Source organism: Solea senegalensis, linkage group LG6, assembly GCF_019176455.1.
Source record: "Solea senegalensis isolate Sse05_10M linkage group LG6, IFAPA_SoseM_1, whole genome shotgun sequence".
Classification (NCBI taxonomy): domain Eukaryota; kingdom Metazoa; phylum Chordata; class Actinopteri; order Pleuronectiformes; family Soleidae; genus Solea; species Solea senegalensis.
Window position 1 is genome coordinate 11,095,705 of NC_058026.1, and position 13,939 is coordinate 11,109,643.

Below are 13,939 nucleotides of genomic sequence, written 5' to 3' on the forward strand. Positions count from 1 at the left end.
AGGCTGAATGCTGAGACTGCTACAGCTGTGATAAAGTTTCTTGCCTGTCTCAGAGTTTTATATTAAAACACCTTTCTGTCCAAAGGATGCCACTGATTTTAGTTTATATATGTTTGTCCCTATGTGCCCCCTTTACGCAAATCCCTATGGTTGTAAAGTTAGCTGTTCAATTTCTATTAAAAAAAAAACTAAGCTCCTCACTTAGCCTCCCTCTCCGGTTTTGCACTGTTACTGAATTTTGTAAATGCTAAAAGTGGCAACCACTGCAGAGCACGTGATCCTTCTGTGACCTTCTGTGCAATTATTGTGCATGGTGTAATCAGATGTCCATGGAATATTTCATGAAGAGAATTTGTCAAGCCCTTCCCTCAGACATCCAATTGTGTGTGTGTGTGTGTGTGTGTGTGGCCCTGTGTGGTCAACATGTTCATCTGTAAAACATCAAGAAACAGTCTTGGCAAAAATGACGTCAAGGTAACGTCATTAAATTGATTGTTTGTATCAAGATACAGCCCAGAACCTAAAACGAACTTAATCCTTTATTGTTCCAACACTAATTCCTTTCATTTTAGATGCTGGATCAACCAAATGCTTGCCATTTGTGCTTGGAAAACTGATTTTCTGACAAATAAATCAACTTATTATACATTTTGTAAAGATGTGGCACCTGTGCTCAGAAAAGTATTTCTGAAAGGTATTGGGAAAAGAAAAGAAAAGAAAAGAAAAGAAAAGAAAAGAAAAGAAAAACCGAAAAACAATTTCATGTAAAATGTAAAAAGTCCGAGTAATGAACTGTTTGTGAACTTCCTGTCCTTTAAAAGAGGACAAATATGAGGACAAATATGTCCTCTTTTACTTCATTGACAGGAAGGGAATAAAGGGAAATAAAGAGACGGGTTTGTTGGTTGCTAGGTGATGATACAGGCATTCTGTTGTCGCTGTGACGTGGGAGGGGCCTGTCAATGTGTGTGTGTGTGGCCTGTACCCAAGAGTGTTGAGGCACTAAAGTTGTTGTACAATGAATACATCATGAATATGCAACATAAAATAAGGTATGATGTGAGTTTTAAGACAAACTTACAGATAAACTACTTGAAATCTATGTATATGTATCTTAAAATCGTATAAATCATAAAAATGACTCTCTGACCTGTCTCTGAGGCCACTTGTTGTTCCTCTCCCTCCCCTGCACCTGCGCTTCACTGCATTCATCACTTTCTTTTCTTCCTCCCTCCCTCCTCTCTCCAGATGAGTAACAAGCGTTCCAACAGTTTTCGGAGGGCCATTCTGCAGGGGAGCAGACAGCTCAAAGGCTGCAGTCTCAGAGATGAGGTCGGCCTGGGTCTCTCTCAGCGGCTGGTTCGACATGTCGCCTACGAGACGCTGCCCCGCGAGGTCGACCGCAAGTGGTACTTTGACAGCTACACCTACTGTCCCCCTCCATTGCTCATTCTGGCCATCACCATTGCTGAGGTGAGCTGTTATGGAATTAGATTTGTGAATTGAGCAAACACAAATGAACCCCATAATCAAAATACACAAATTTCAAATAAAATATCGATTCAATCATTAAAAAATATTGTATTTTATTTGTTTGAAAATACACTTTTTGTTTGTCATGATCGGATTTTTGTCCCTGATTTGTCCATTGCGCCATGGTTTTTTATTTATGATTCCGACCATGGGCGGGCCTACTGAGTTTTAGCGCGACAGCTCAATGGGACCGGAAGTAGTCAAGGGCTTTGAGTCGCTCTCCAATGGGGGGAAATCTTGGGGAATGAGTTCCAGATGGACAGCGACTCCAAGCCTGTGACTAATTCCATACCCAAGATCTGATTCCTCCAAAACTCAGTAGCCTAATTAAGCCTATCAGCTCCACACAGCACTCTCTGTGTTTCTCAGTATGACAGTGTTTATATCTCGTGTCACCCTGTGACATTTCCACATTGCACAGAGAAATGATTCATTATATGTCAAGGCAGACTTTTTTGCTCGTAAAAGTGAGACAGCTGCAGTTTGACAGATAAATACTTCTTGCCACACAGTCTGCTCGTGTGCTGCTGCTGCTGCTGTATACTTGAAAATGCTCCCTCAGTCAGGGTCTAGAGGCAGAATAGTAACATCAAGAACAAAAATCATTAAAAGTTACTCACTGGAGCTTTAACCTCAGAGAGTTTCAAATCAAATCAAACATAATTTGTGCTTTAACAGCTGCAGAATAATACACTGTATACCAGCAAACAAAAACCTGCAATACACAGAATAAAAAACAGTAAATGAGTAAATTACTACACATGCCCTAAAGTAATCCCTCCTGAAACCACTCACTTCTGTGTCCGTCACTCTGTCCTCTCTCAGGTCGCCGTGTTCATGTACTACGGGTTCCAGCTGGACCGCTTTGTCCTGCAGGTGTCCAGCCCATCATTCCTAAAGAGCCCACTACCGTACCATCCCCAGCTACGGGCCCAGGCCTGGAGGTATCTCAGCTACAGTTTCATGCACACTGGGTGAGTTCTCACATCACCTATGTATTTATTCATTTTTATTAATTATCAGCATTGCACCCTGCTGCATTCTAAGAAAAGCAGTAAAGCTAAGTGTTTCCGTAACAAAGTCAGCTGCTCATGTTTGGATCAAGTGAAAATGCCTCACTTTACGTGACATAAACTGATTGAACAGGGGAAAATAAGTCCACGAAAGTGTGAAAGTGTGACACCACAGGGATGACTTATTGATTGGCAAAATATTGGAGGTACTATAAATCTGTGATGCCTCAGGTGGTTTGGGTTTGTGGCATTTGAACAGGGCTCTGCGGAGTTCATGTGATAAACACGCCACATTTGGACTATTAGCAATTAGATTTCAGTGAAACACAGTGAGCAAATGAATTTAATAAAAAGAGAGAGAAGGTAACGGGGATACAGAACACAGCATTTCTATGAGACGTCACAAAACAGATAAACAAATTGTGGGAGAATGTATCACATCATTATTATTGGATTATTGGTGTAATGCACATTTGCTCCCATGCTGCTGTCACATTTAGTTTACTAACTTGTTTGCTAAAAGAAAGTGCAAAAGATTGAAGTGACAGATAACCTGATAAAAATACATCCAGCCTCTCCTCTCCTCTCTTCTCCTCTTCTCTCCTCTATTTATTACCAGCTCAGACCAGGTCATCCAGGTTTAATTACCCTGCTGGGCAGTAGACTCAGGCAATAGAAAGGGCTAATAAAAAGGTAATTTAATTATGAGTTTCTGGGCAGAGGCATGAGCGAGGATGATAGTGGGTGGTGAAAAGATAAAACGTAGACTAGAGGATGAATTGAGGGATGAAAGAAAGAGGAGATAGGAGATGTTTAACATGCATTGATCGCACAGGAATATACTGAAATGATTACTGCCCTTAGGGGAAGTGACTATAATAAAGACTGTGTGTCTGAATCCATATCTAACAAAGACATATGCTGTGTTCTGTGCAGCCATGTGTGCAGTATGCATATACTTACTTAGTTCTTGCCCAATTCATTGATTGCTGACATTGAAATTAGATGAGAATCTTTTTAAAAACATCAGCATGCTTCAATGATTATATCATGTTTCTAAATTCTTATGTTTGCCTCACTAATTGTATACATGCTTCACCAGCTCTTGCCAACGCTGATTTCCTTTTAATCACAAATCACCACAATATACAGATTGCATACTTCATATGAGTGTGTGGAGTGGTGTCACCAATCATACAGTGAAATTAAAACACTCTATTCATGTTAAATCTTAAGAAAAATAATCCTTTACTTTTTTTTCTTGTCAAAAAAAAATCCATATTCCTTGTGTGGGAGGCAAAGTGACCTAATGTGACAGTGTCTCTAAAATGGGATTCATAACGTCATCATGTATAATGTACTATATTATGTGCAAAGTTGTTCTTTGGTTTCATTTGGCGGTGAGGATAGCGAGAAAACACCAGTGCCACAGTGAAATGACCTTGAACAAAAGTCACGTGCAGAAATAAAACCGACAACACTGTGTGCTCCTGATCCATTTTTCACCCGTGTACAATGTGCTGTGCATGTATACAGCTCAACTCAAGCTCACATCATACAAATGGACACTGTCTTTTGAAAAGATTTCATGACTTACTGATGATTCTCTCCCCCTCTCCCTCTCACATACACATGCACTCATATGCATGTCTACAAACCATATAATCCTGTCAACAGCTCAGCCGTCCTGATTCTTCACTAATAATCAACACTGAACAGAGTGAACTGGTCCCACAACATTCCTCTGTAGCGCTTTACACAAGCAGCATCTCTCTGTGTCTCTGTCTCTCTCTCGTTTTGTTCCTCTTGCTCTGTAACACAAACGCGGTGCATCTGCAGCACTTCAGGAAGATTCACTTAGTGCACAATTAAAACCCTGGCTCTAAACGCTTCTACACATTTGTGTCTCTGTCATGAAAGCTTTGTTGAAAATGGTAAATGATTGTTGAATGTCGAGTTTCCCTTATAGTGTTAAGCGGTTTCAATGAATTTATTCACTGTAACATTCACACCATAGGTGAATTGAATTGTGATTAGGTTACTCTTACTCCCTGTCTTTTATTGTTATATTTTTCTTAGTAAATTAGAGATGAGATGGCCACAGTAATTCAATGAAAAGTGATAGAAGTGAGTGGGAGACATTGATCAAGGCTAAGAGAGAATGTGATGGTGGCAAGAGAGACCAACCAGGTTATTCTAGCTTCTGTTCTCTTCGATTCTGCTGCGACACCCAAATGTGTCTCAGCTGCTGACTGAGATTTGGCTGTTAGACTTTGAGCCATGAAGGACATGTAGTGAGTGTATGTCGCTCTCTCTCTCTCTCTCTCTTTGCTTATATTTGTTACCTTTCTTAGCCTAAACACTGACCTTGTCAGGACCAGTAGCCCTCATGGAGACCAAAACCTGGTATTATAATAAGTCAGAACCTCATTTCTGAGGAACTGGTTAAGTTTATGGATGAGATTTTTGAAGTGAATTTATATTTGTGTGTATTTGTGTGTGTGTTTACAGCATTGAGCACCTCAGCCTGAACATGGCCATGCTGCTGCTGGTTGGAGTCCCTCTAGAAATGGTCCATGGAGCACTAAGGATCGGGCTGGTCTATGTGTGTGGTGTGCTGGCAGGTAAGTCTCTAACTCTCTCGCTCTTTCTTTCGCTCTCTCTCTCTCTGTCTTACACTCACACACACACACACACACACAGTCAAAAACAGGACACAGAAACATAACCTAACCACAATTCAAAGCTTAGCCTTTAACCAGTTCCTCAGAAATGAGGTTCTGTCTCATTATGACCAGGTTTCGGTCTCCATGGGGACCACAACAAAAAGTCAGTTTTACGCCAGAAAAGGTTTGCAAAAACCCTACCAACCTCGCTTCTCTTTGTGTGTGTGAGCTTGTGGGCTGTTTTTTAGTTTTTCAGTCATCCGGCTGAGTATTGGTTTCTTTCCCCATAATGAAAAAGGAAAAAAAGAAGTGCAGAATCAATGGCACAATAATTTGATTTATAATTATGTAAAATTAATTATTGTAAAGCGCACGATAATTATGTCATCTCGTGCCGTTTCCGTGTGTGTGTGTGTCTCTCTCTCTGGCTCACACATACAAACACACAGGCAGACAGAGAGAGAGAGAGAGAGAGAGAGAGAGAGAGAGAGTGGCCGGGGTCAATGACAAACACCCTGGGGATACCTGTGTTTGCCTAGATCATTAACCTCGCTGTGAAATCAGGAGGAAACGCGCCATAAATCACACACACACATGCGGTCTGCTGTTTTAATTAGATATCGACTGAGTGAAAGAAAGAAAATATTCTTTGGTTGTTTTGGCGATGATGTCTGGGTTTATTGTTTTTCACTGTGATTGCTTCTATGGTAAACTGGAGTCGGTTTATACAAAGCGTAGCATCCACCTAAAACTGGATTGAGGAAATGAACATCTGACTTCTTGACCAACAATTAAGATTGTCGACTCCATTCTGGCACATTTTTAACAGGTGGAAGGTTAAATAAATAAATAACATATCTAGCTGTCACATCCCAAACAACAATAAAACTTCACCACACAATGTTGCTGCCGGATTGAGCGATGAAACACAACAAGCTGCAATGAACAGAGAAGGGCTCAGCTGGCGCATACAAGGGGTCGAGGCAGAGTTCAGGGTCAAGTAATGACTCAGAGAGAGGTCAGTAACCCTCTAGGGCCCGGCAGACACTCTAATGGACACTTTAGATGCTTTAATGGAAACAATGGACCTGTGTGTAAACACAGCGGTACCCTCTTCTGGACAGCAGACGAGTACGTAGACATAATAAAATAGGGCTCTCCCTGGTAAAAGAGCATAAGACAGATTCTGAGGCAGACAAGTGCACAATAACAGGCTCAATAAACACATGGACAATAAAGTTAACAACACAGTGAGAGTTGGCATAATAGTTAGGCCAGAGAGTGGCACACACATAAAACGCAACATAAAGTAAATAGTTGATTTGTATTTTTTATTTTTTTTTTATGGTTAGTGTTGATGTGCATTATAATATCCTCTAATGTCCCTATTTCATTCCCTGATGCTGGGAAAAGTAGCAGTGATAAATAAAATGCCACAATATACTACAGGCCTCCTGGGGCCAGACTGTGTCCTTGTCAGTGTGTTTTTGTGCTAAACAAACATCCACACAGACACTAAAATAATGTCATTAAACCACGGTAATTACAGAGAAGGAGGTCACCCTGCTGCTGAGATACACTTCCTAAACCTAGTATCTACAGAGAGGGAGCTGCGTGTGTGTGTGTGTAAGGAAGGAAGGATTTAATATCCAGTGCTTTGAAAAGGTGTAACCAAGGTAGGCAAAATGACTGTGCATGGGTTGCAATTAAGATTCATGGTCGATGGTTAATCTAAATATGACTATATTATACATAGATTATATATACAATGCATATTCAATTGTTTTAATTGTCAATAATATATGATCCAATGTTTGACAAATTAATCATAAAAGAAAAGAAATTCACATGACTTTTCACTGCTCGTATGTGTGTGTGTGTGTGTGTGTGTGTGTGTGGAGCTGCTTAGATGACTCTACACAACAGTGTTTAGTGACCAAGTGAGTCAGGTGCTGTTATTATGCCACCATACTACACTGTCATTACAGTTGACACACCTGGAAAAGGTATACATTAAGAAAAGTACATCATTTTTTTTCAAAACCCAATGTTAGTTTGTGCTTTCATGAATGTCTTTTCATTTCCTTTTCATCACTTGCTCTCTTGTATGTGCACTTATTTTAAACATAGTCGGGGTTATCCATTAAAATTTTGAACAACTTGCAGGGCAGCCTGAAGGCTATCCAATTAAAAACTCAGAATAAGTCCCAAATCAAGCAACTCTCATTCTGTGTTGATGCAGCAAGGTGGTGGCATTTGTTTTTATCAGCTAGCAGTGGTGAAACCAATTTTGTAAAGAAAAAGACTTTGGTAGAATTATTTAAGTAATCTAATTTGATTTGGTAGTAACAAGTAACAAAGATAGTTAGAGGAAATGTAATGGAGTAAAAGTAAAAGTTGCTAGAAATATAATTAACAAAGTATTTTTTTTTGTACATTGTTACATTACTGGTTACTGGTGATTTAATATCTATGAACTCCAGAGCCCTTTATGTCTGCTGTAATTATATAATGCTGTTTGCATACAAGGTAACACTGTATGTATGTTTTGGGGGACATAATGTAGCAGCGTGGAACTGAGCTAAATATGAGCTGACCATTATCCAAGCTTAGTCAGTTGCTATTGCAGCTTAGCAATTGGCAGTTTTTCCAGAAATCGGTTCACGGTTCAGTGGGACTATTAATTTAGTTTAGAGTAATTTTTTTATCTACTATCCATTCCTTGCCCCTGAATTACTGCATGGATTTGGGATTATGTAAAATAATAGGAAATAAAGTTTCCAGCGATGGACTGTTTGCTTGTTTGTGAGCAGCTATACCTACCCAGGTTTAATTATAACATCTGCTTACTGACGATATCACAGATAGATTTGTGATCAAATATTTTTTGTCTTAAAAAACAGTGAAACATGAAGCCCACTTTTTAAATTCAACAAAATAATGTGGTCATTTTGGTGTAATATGCAAAAAAAAGCACATGAGAGGAAGACAGAGAGAAAGAAAGGCAATAAATAGATGAACACTGATGGGAAGTAGAGGACTGCCAACACCTTTATGTGCTCTCCTATGTAGTGTGGACAGTGTCTTATTCTGCCAGTGCATCAATAATGTACGCAGGTCAGCATCATGGAGTGAAGCGAAGGAAATGGAGTATATGGAGAAAGTGGAGAGGGAATGAAGTATATACAGAGTGTGAGAGTTGAAGAAGAAGAAACTGTGCGACAGAGAGAAAGCGAGAGTTTTGGTTAAATTAATCGTCCAAATAAAGATTTCTCTGTCTCTGTTTGAGTTCTGTGCTGTTTTCTTGTACAAAGACTGCAGTGGGGACAACTTTCCTCGAGTGTCTCTGAATGTCCCCCTATTTACACGTCCCAGCGCTTGCTTGCTTGATTGAATCTATTATGCATGTGATGAATTGGTGCCAAGGAACCACAGACAGCAATGCTCCGTTTGTGGCAGCTGAGTTTGTGTGAATGCATTTGTTTTACATAAAATCACAGCATGTGCTGGTAGAGCATGGGCAAGCCTCTATTCATGCAAACCTACTTTAATACACCCACATTAAATAGTTTGCAGCAAAGGCGTTCTTATGCTATACACACACGCTCTGGATTATGTCATAACACACATACGCCATTGTAGAAAATGTGTACTCATTGTATCTGACACAAAACAACCAAGAGGCACACGCATTCTAAGACAGCATTTTCAAAGTGGAAGCACAGACATCACTTTCCCCTCATTGAGATAAAAGACAACAAGGTGTATGTAAATCAGAAGTGCTAAAACATCTGTTGTGTTTCATTGTTCTACTATTATAAACATTTGATAGGTGACTTGTCTCACATTGTCCCACATCAACATCAAATAGTTATTTTCTGTTAATTATTTATTCTGTCAAGTGTCCATTTCATTCATTAAACATATTAAGTATTCAGTTTTATTATAAATAATTGAACATACAGTTGAATTTAAGGTTTCATTAAGGGGGAGTGGAATCCAAATTCTTTGAAATATTTGATCATTTAACAAACAAAAAATGCAATAGTTACTTTCACAATACAGTCACATGTCCAACACTGCTCATGATTGGTTCTTTTAGCTTTAGATAATTTCCCCTGATCCTCATTAGCCGATGTCATTTGCATAGTTAGCAATGGATGACAGATTATGAATGATGAAATGAGCGGTAAAAACCCTTACCCTGATCCTGATCCTGATCCTGACCCCGATCTTGACCCTGAGGTACATCTGTTGTGTAGATGTTCCAGCTCATTGGTCTGGCACCTCCTCTGTTCACTGTCACCAGTCAGAGCATTGTTTTCAGCTGCAGGCAGGTTTTTAGGGATGAAAATCTTTGATACATTCACTGTACATGATTTACTCACTCACTCCAACTGCAGACATAAAAGCTTGTGAAGATAGTGATGCGTTTTGTAGCTGAAGAGATATTTCCCTTAGGAACTGGCAGACGCCAACACAGATAACATGAGGCTGAACATTCAGGTGAACATCTCACAGTGCAAACCACCACCACTTTCCCACAATACATTCCCCTATCTCACAAGGTTAACAGTTCTAATGTTTGTCTTCTAATGTTGAACCTAGACTCATAAGTTACAATGGAGAAAACCCAGTGAACTTCATCAAAATCCATTCTTTACTTCCTTAGTTATGCTTCTCACAAACAGATGGGCAGACAAATGATACTATATACATAACTTTGTGGAGGTAATGATTTTGTAACTGATTTCATACTCTTGTTTTTGGTTTAAACTGTAAAAAAATATTTAAAGGTGTGGATAACGTGGACACCTACTTGAGATGAACATCACAGAGCATTTTTTGTGATGATATTTTATGCATATAAACCCAAAATCAAGTTTACTCATGTGTGATCTGTCTTCTTACTACAGGGTCTTTAGCTGTGTCTGTCACAGATATGACGGCTCCAGTGGTCGGGTCGTCAGGGGGAGTGTACGCCCTGGTCTCAGCGCACTTGGCTAATGTTGTAATGGTAAGTTTTTGTGTCTTTGTTTGTTTGGGCACGTCTGTGTACATAATTGTGTCTTTCTATGTTTCTGTGGACAAATTCAGGTTTGAGACTATTGTGAAGACATTTTGGGTATTCACTTCTTCAGGAGCCTTATTTCAGAATCAAAATCAGAATAATAAAGTATTCTGATTTCACCATGTGGACCTGCCAGAACATGACAGTTATTCCAAATCAATATTTTCTTTGGAAAAAAATGATGACACTGCCTGGCTTACAATGAAATAACTGCTAAATACGACAAATTAAAAAAGTTATTGCTTTAACATGAGAAAACATTACTATCTTAATAGCTTAACCACATAGTTTCATGTGAATAATTAGCAGGGTGCAAGGGTACTTATGAGTTTAACTCACATTTGGTGGCATACCAGTATAATATAAAGCTTTATATCAGGGTCCATAAACACTCAAATGTTTGTTTATAATTTCTTTGCAAGTGACGTCCTTTGAAAATCACTATAGGTGAGAAGAATACAAGAAAATCATCTCGAAGCTGACACTAGTGGCAGAAGCAGCCACATACTCCTCACATGCACCTTACTCACCTGAACTGGCACCGTCTGACTTCTTAGACTGATTCCTAAACTGAACTCCGTGATGATGTTGTTGAGAACCTTTTGAAGTTCTACGCGTGAGCTTATTCTGCAGCTTGAACATCAGTGGACCATGTGTGTTGACTTTAAAGGAAAAATATTGCAAGAATAATCTTTCTCATGTAAGGTTTTCTGGTTGAGAACTTTTTGAAGTGCTCTCGTCCAATTTCGGATGACCTGTGCGTGCATGTACGTGTGCGTGATTATCACATCACTCAGTTGTCCTGTCAGTGCAGAGCATTTCCATGACATCAAAGAAGTTCTGTTTTGGGGTCTCGCAGGTGCGTCTCTATCTACAGATACCATACATTCCTAGCCATCACCACTGGTTTTTCCTTCCCTCCCAAAGATCTGAAAAGCATGTGAGTGTGTGCCCATGTTTATGTGACAGCATGACAGGGAATCCCATCGCACTGCACTCCTTTGACGTGTGTGCTTGCTCTGTTTGTTCTTCCTCTGTGGGTTGTCATCATCACACACACACACACGCTTGGCAAACAGCACTCAAGGTGAACCTCTATTATGTGCCAATGTGTACTCAGATCCTCCATAACCTGTGTGGGGTCAAGATGGAGGAGTTTGTCCTCCCCTTCCTCCACCTGGAATCATATTGTTTAACCCAGCAATAAACTAAGGGTGGGAGTGTTTCTGGGGCTTTCAAAATTGATGTGACGTGAGAAAGAGGGCGAGATCTCATGTCATGCCATGTGTATCTAAGGTGGACTTGACCTTCTAGCACAGGTTGTTCCGTCTTAAATCATCAGAACATTAAAATGTCCTCATAAATTCTCCATCTTTTCTCTCTCTGTTTGTAGAACTGGTCGGGTATGAAGTGTCAGTTTAAATTATTCCGGATGGCAATGGCTCTGGTGTGCAGTAAGTCTGACTTTTGTGATATTTGATCTATGTTTTCATCATTAAAAAGACCTAAACCAACAGTGCATTAGTCTTTCTATTCTCTAAACGTTATGTTGATCTCAGACCTGAGCACAATGCAAAACTTGTATTTAAAGTTAATCCAAGTTATCTTAAACAGCTGTAATCGGTCTGCCTATAAAGTGACTATTTCAATATGCTCACCGCCTACTAATATTTGTTTTTCTCTCTCCTCTTAACTTACAGTGAGTGTAGAGTTCGGTCGGGCAGTGTGGTTGCGGTTCTACCCTCCGGCCTTTCCTCCGTGCCCCAACCCCAGCTTTGTAGCTCACCTGGGTGGGGTGGTGGTTGGCCTCACATTAGGTGTGGTGGTCCTGCAGAACTATGAGCAACGACTCCAGGAACAGTCCCTTTTTTGGATCTTTTTCTGTGTCTACACCTTGTTTGTGCTTTGTGCCGTTTTTTGGAACGTTTTTGCCTACAGCTTGCTGGACGTGCGACTGCCCCCGTCACCGTGAGTTGTCTATAAGAGGCAGACAAGACACTGTATCCTCTTTAACCCTCCATTAGTAGTTTTGACCACTTGGCTGGATGAGTTACCTCACCCTTCATATTACAAGCTACATCGCCAGGTGATCAGAGTTGTCTAAGAGCCACCTTATTTCTGCATCCAGTGCCCTGATCTGATATGCAGAAAGCTTCTCCCCATTCAGCATTCAGGTCCATCTGCTCATTGTCTTTGTGTCTGTCGGATGCTTGGCTCGATATTATCAGCCAGTGGGTCTTTTTGTTGACAACACTGTGATGACAAATGAGACGTCTTAGATCGTACACAGGAACAAGCAGGAGCAACTCTGTCTTCACGGTGTAACTTACTCTGCCTCTCCATCCTCAATCCAACAGTGCCTACTAATGGAGACTTCAGCATGATAAACATATGTATCAACATGTGGAGGGTGACAGCAACAAAATATGTTCCTAGAAATCTTGTTGTTTACCTGTGCCCTCTTAAGGAAGAATAAGGTCATAGAATTTAGGCTCAATTAGGGTTTTGTAACCATTACAAGTAGCTAATGAGCCATAAATGAGATATAAAACTGATGAAGTTTCTTCTTCACAGAATGAAGAAGATCTTGGAAAAAAAACCTTTTTGAAAATAAGTATGAATTTACCTTTGATGGAAAGTGTAGCTTGCAATTCAGTGTTGCCTTCAGCATCTGGCACTGTCTTTTTTGATTTTTTTTTTTTTTCGTGTGTGTGTGTGTTCAAGGAGTGTGACAATTCTAACATTGTACAGATTAAAAAAATGAAGCAGAAGTGCCATTTATACTTTAAGCTTTCAAAAATGATGCCAAATTATTGCTAAAAGCACCAGGGGATGAGCACACCCCTTTGACAAGTGTTACTTTTGTGTCAGCAAAATTTATATATATATATATAAAAAAATGTGCGTAAAGATTCAGTTAAACAAAGCAGAAATGTCTTATGAGCTCTAAAAAGCTGTTTTTGGAAAGCCAAGTATTGCAGTTAAAGTCTGGTAATGTTGTTGTCCCCTCTGGACATTTACACTAATGTTTATTGTGGTTGAAAAGTGCAAAGAAGAGACAGATGTTTATTTACTGATCGGTAATGTGGTGAAATTAAGAAAAATGTGATTAAAAAAAAAAAAAAACATTCACCAGTGGTGGGCAGCTGGACCTCTTTGAAGAAACCATGTATTTTTTTGCTGTTACCAAAACATAGAAGAGCACACATGCCTGACCTCGACTACATCCGGGCTGGGGTCCTTTCACTCTCAGTTCAGGAGTCAAATCAATGCTCTCTCATTAGTTCCTGTCACAACCTAAATTGTTAATTGATTGAATTGGGATAGAAAGCGACCACAGCCCTGAGTCTCAAACTAAACTGTACTGTTAACCTCATGCAACACTGATACCTGCTTAGCATTATTATAATGTGATTAAATAGAGATGAATTATTTTAACATGAATTCACTGATTTTATTTTTTCTTGGTGATGTTGTTTGTGTTGTAGAAAATGTTTGGTTGGTCTGTCTTGTGACATGTTAGCTATATCCTATGTGTATTCTATTTAAAGACAAACGGTTCTAAAGATGGTCTGGGATTGTATATAACAAGGGCTATGGTACAAAAGTGAGTGATTGGTAAATCACTGACAATATTTTAATCTTGTGCTTATTTT

At 39.6% G+C, this 13,939-nt stretch overlaps 1 protein-coding gene across 7 annotated transcripts in view; it reads left to right on the plus strand.

Annotated features, from left to right (window-relative positions):
• The window catches only part of rhbdl3 (rhomboid, veinlet-like 3 (Drosophila)), a 49,445-nt gene extending 35,581 nt beyond the window's left edge, over positions 1-13,864 (plus strand). For all 7 annotated transcript variants that reach the window (XM_044029131.1, XM_044029130.1, XM_044029133.1 and 4 more), the window contains 6 exons: positions 1,249-1,473; positions 2,359-2,507; positions 5,058-5,170; positions 10,129-10,229; positions 11,677-11,737; positions 11,984-13,864. In XM_044029131.1, the coding sequence (XP_043885066.1) occupies positions 1,249-1,473; positions 2,359-2,507; positions 5,058-5,170; positions 10,129-10,229; positions 11,677-11,737; positions 11,984-12,255 (921 nt within the window). In that variant the 3' untranslated portion in view covers positions 12,256-13,864. The remainder of the gene's footprint in view (positions 1-1,248; positions 1,474-2,358; positions 2,508-5,057; positions 5,171-10,128; positions 10,230-11,676; positions 11,738-11,983) is intronic.
• The last annotated feature ends 75 nt before the right edge of the window (positions 13,865-13,939 follow it).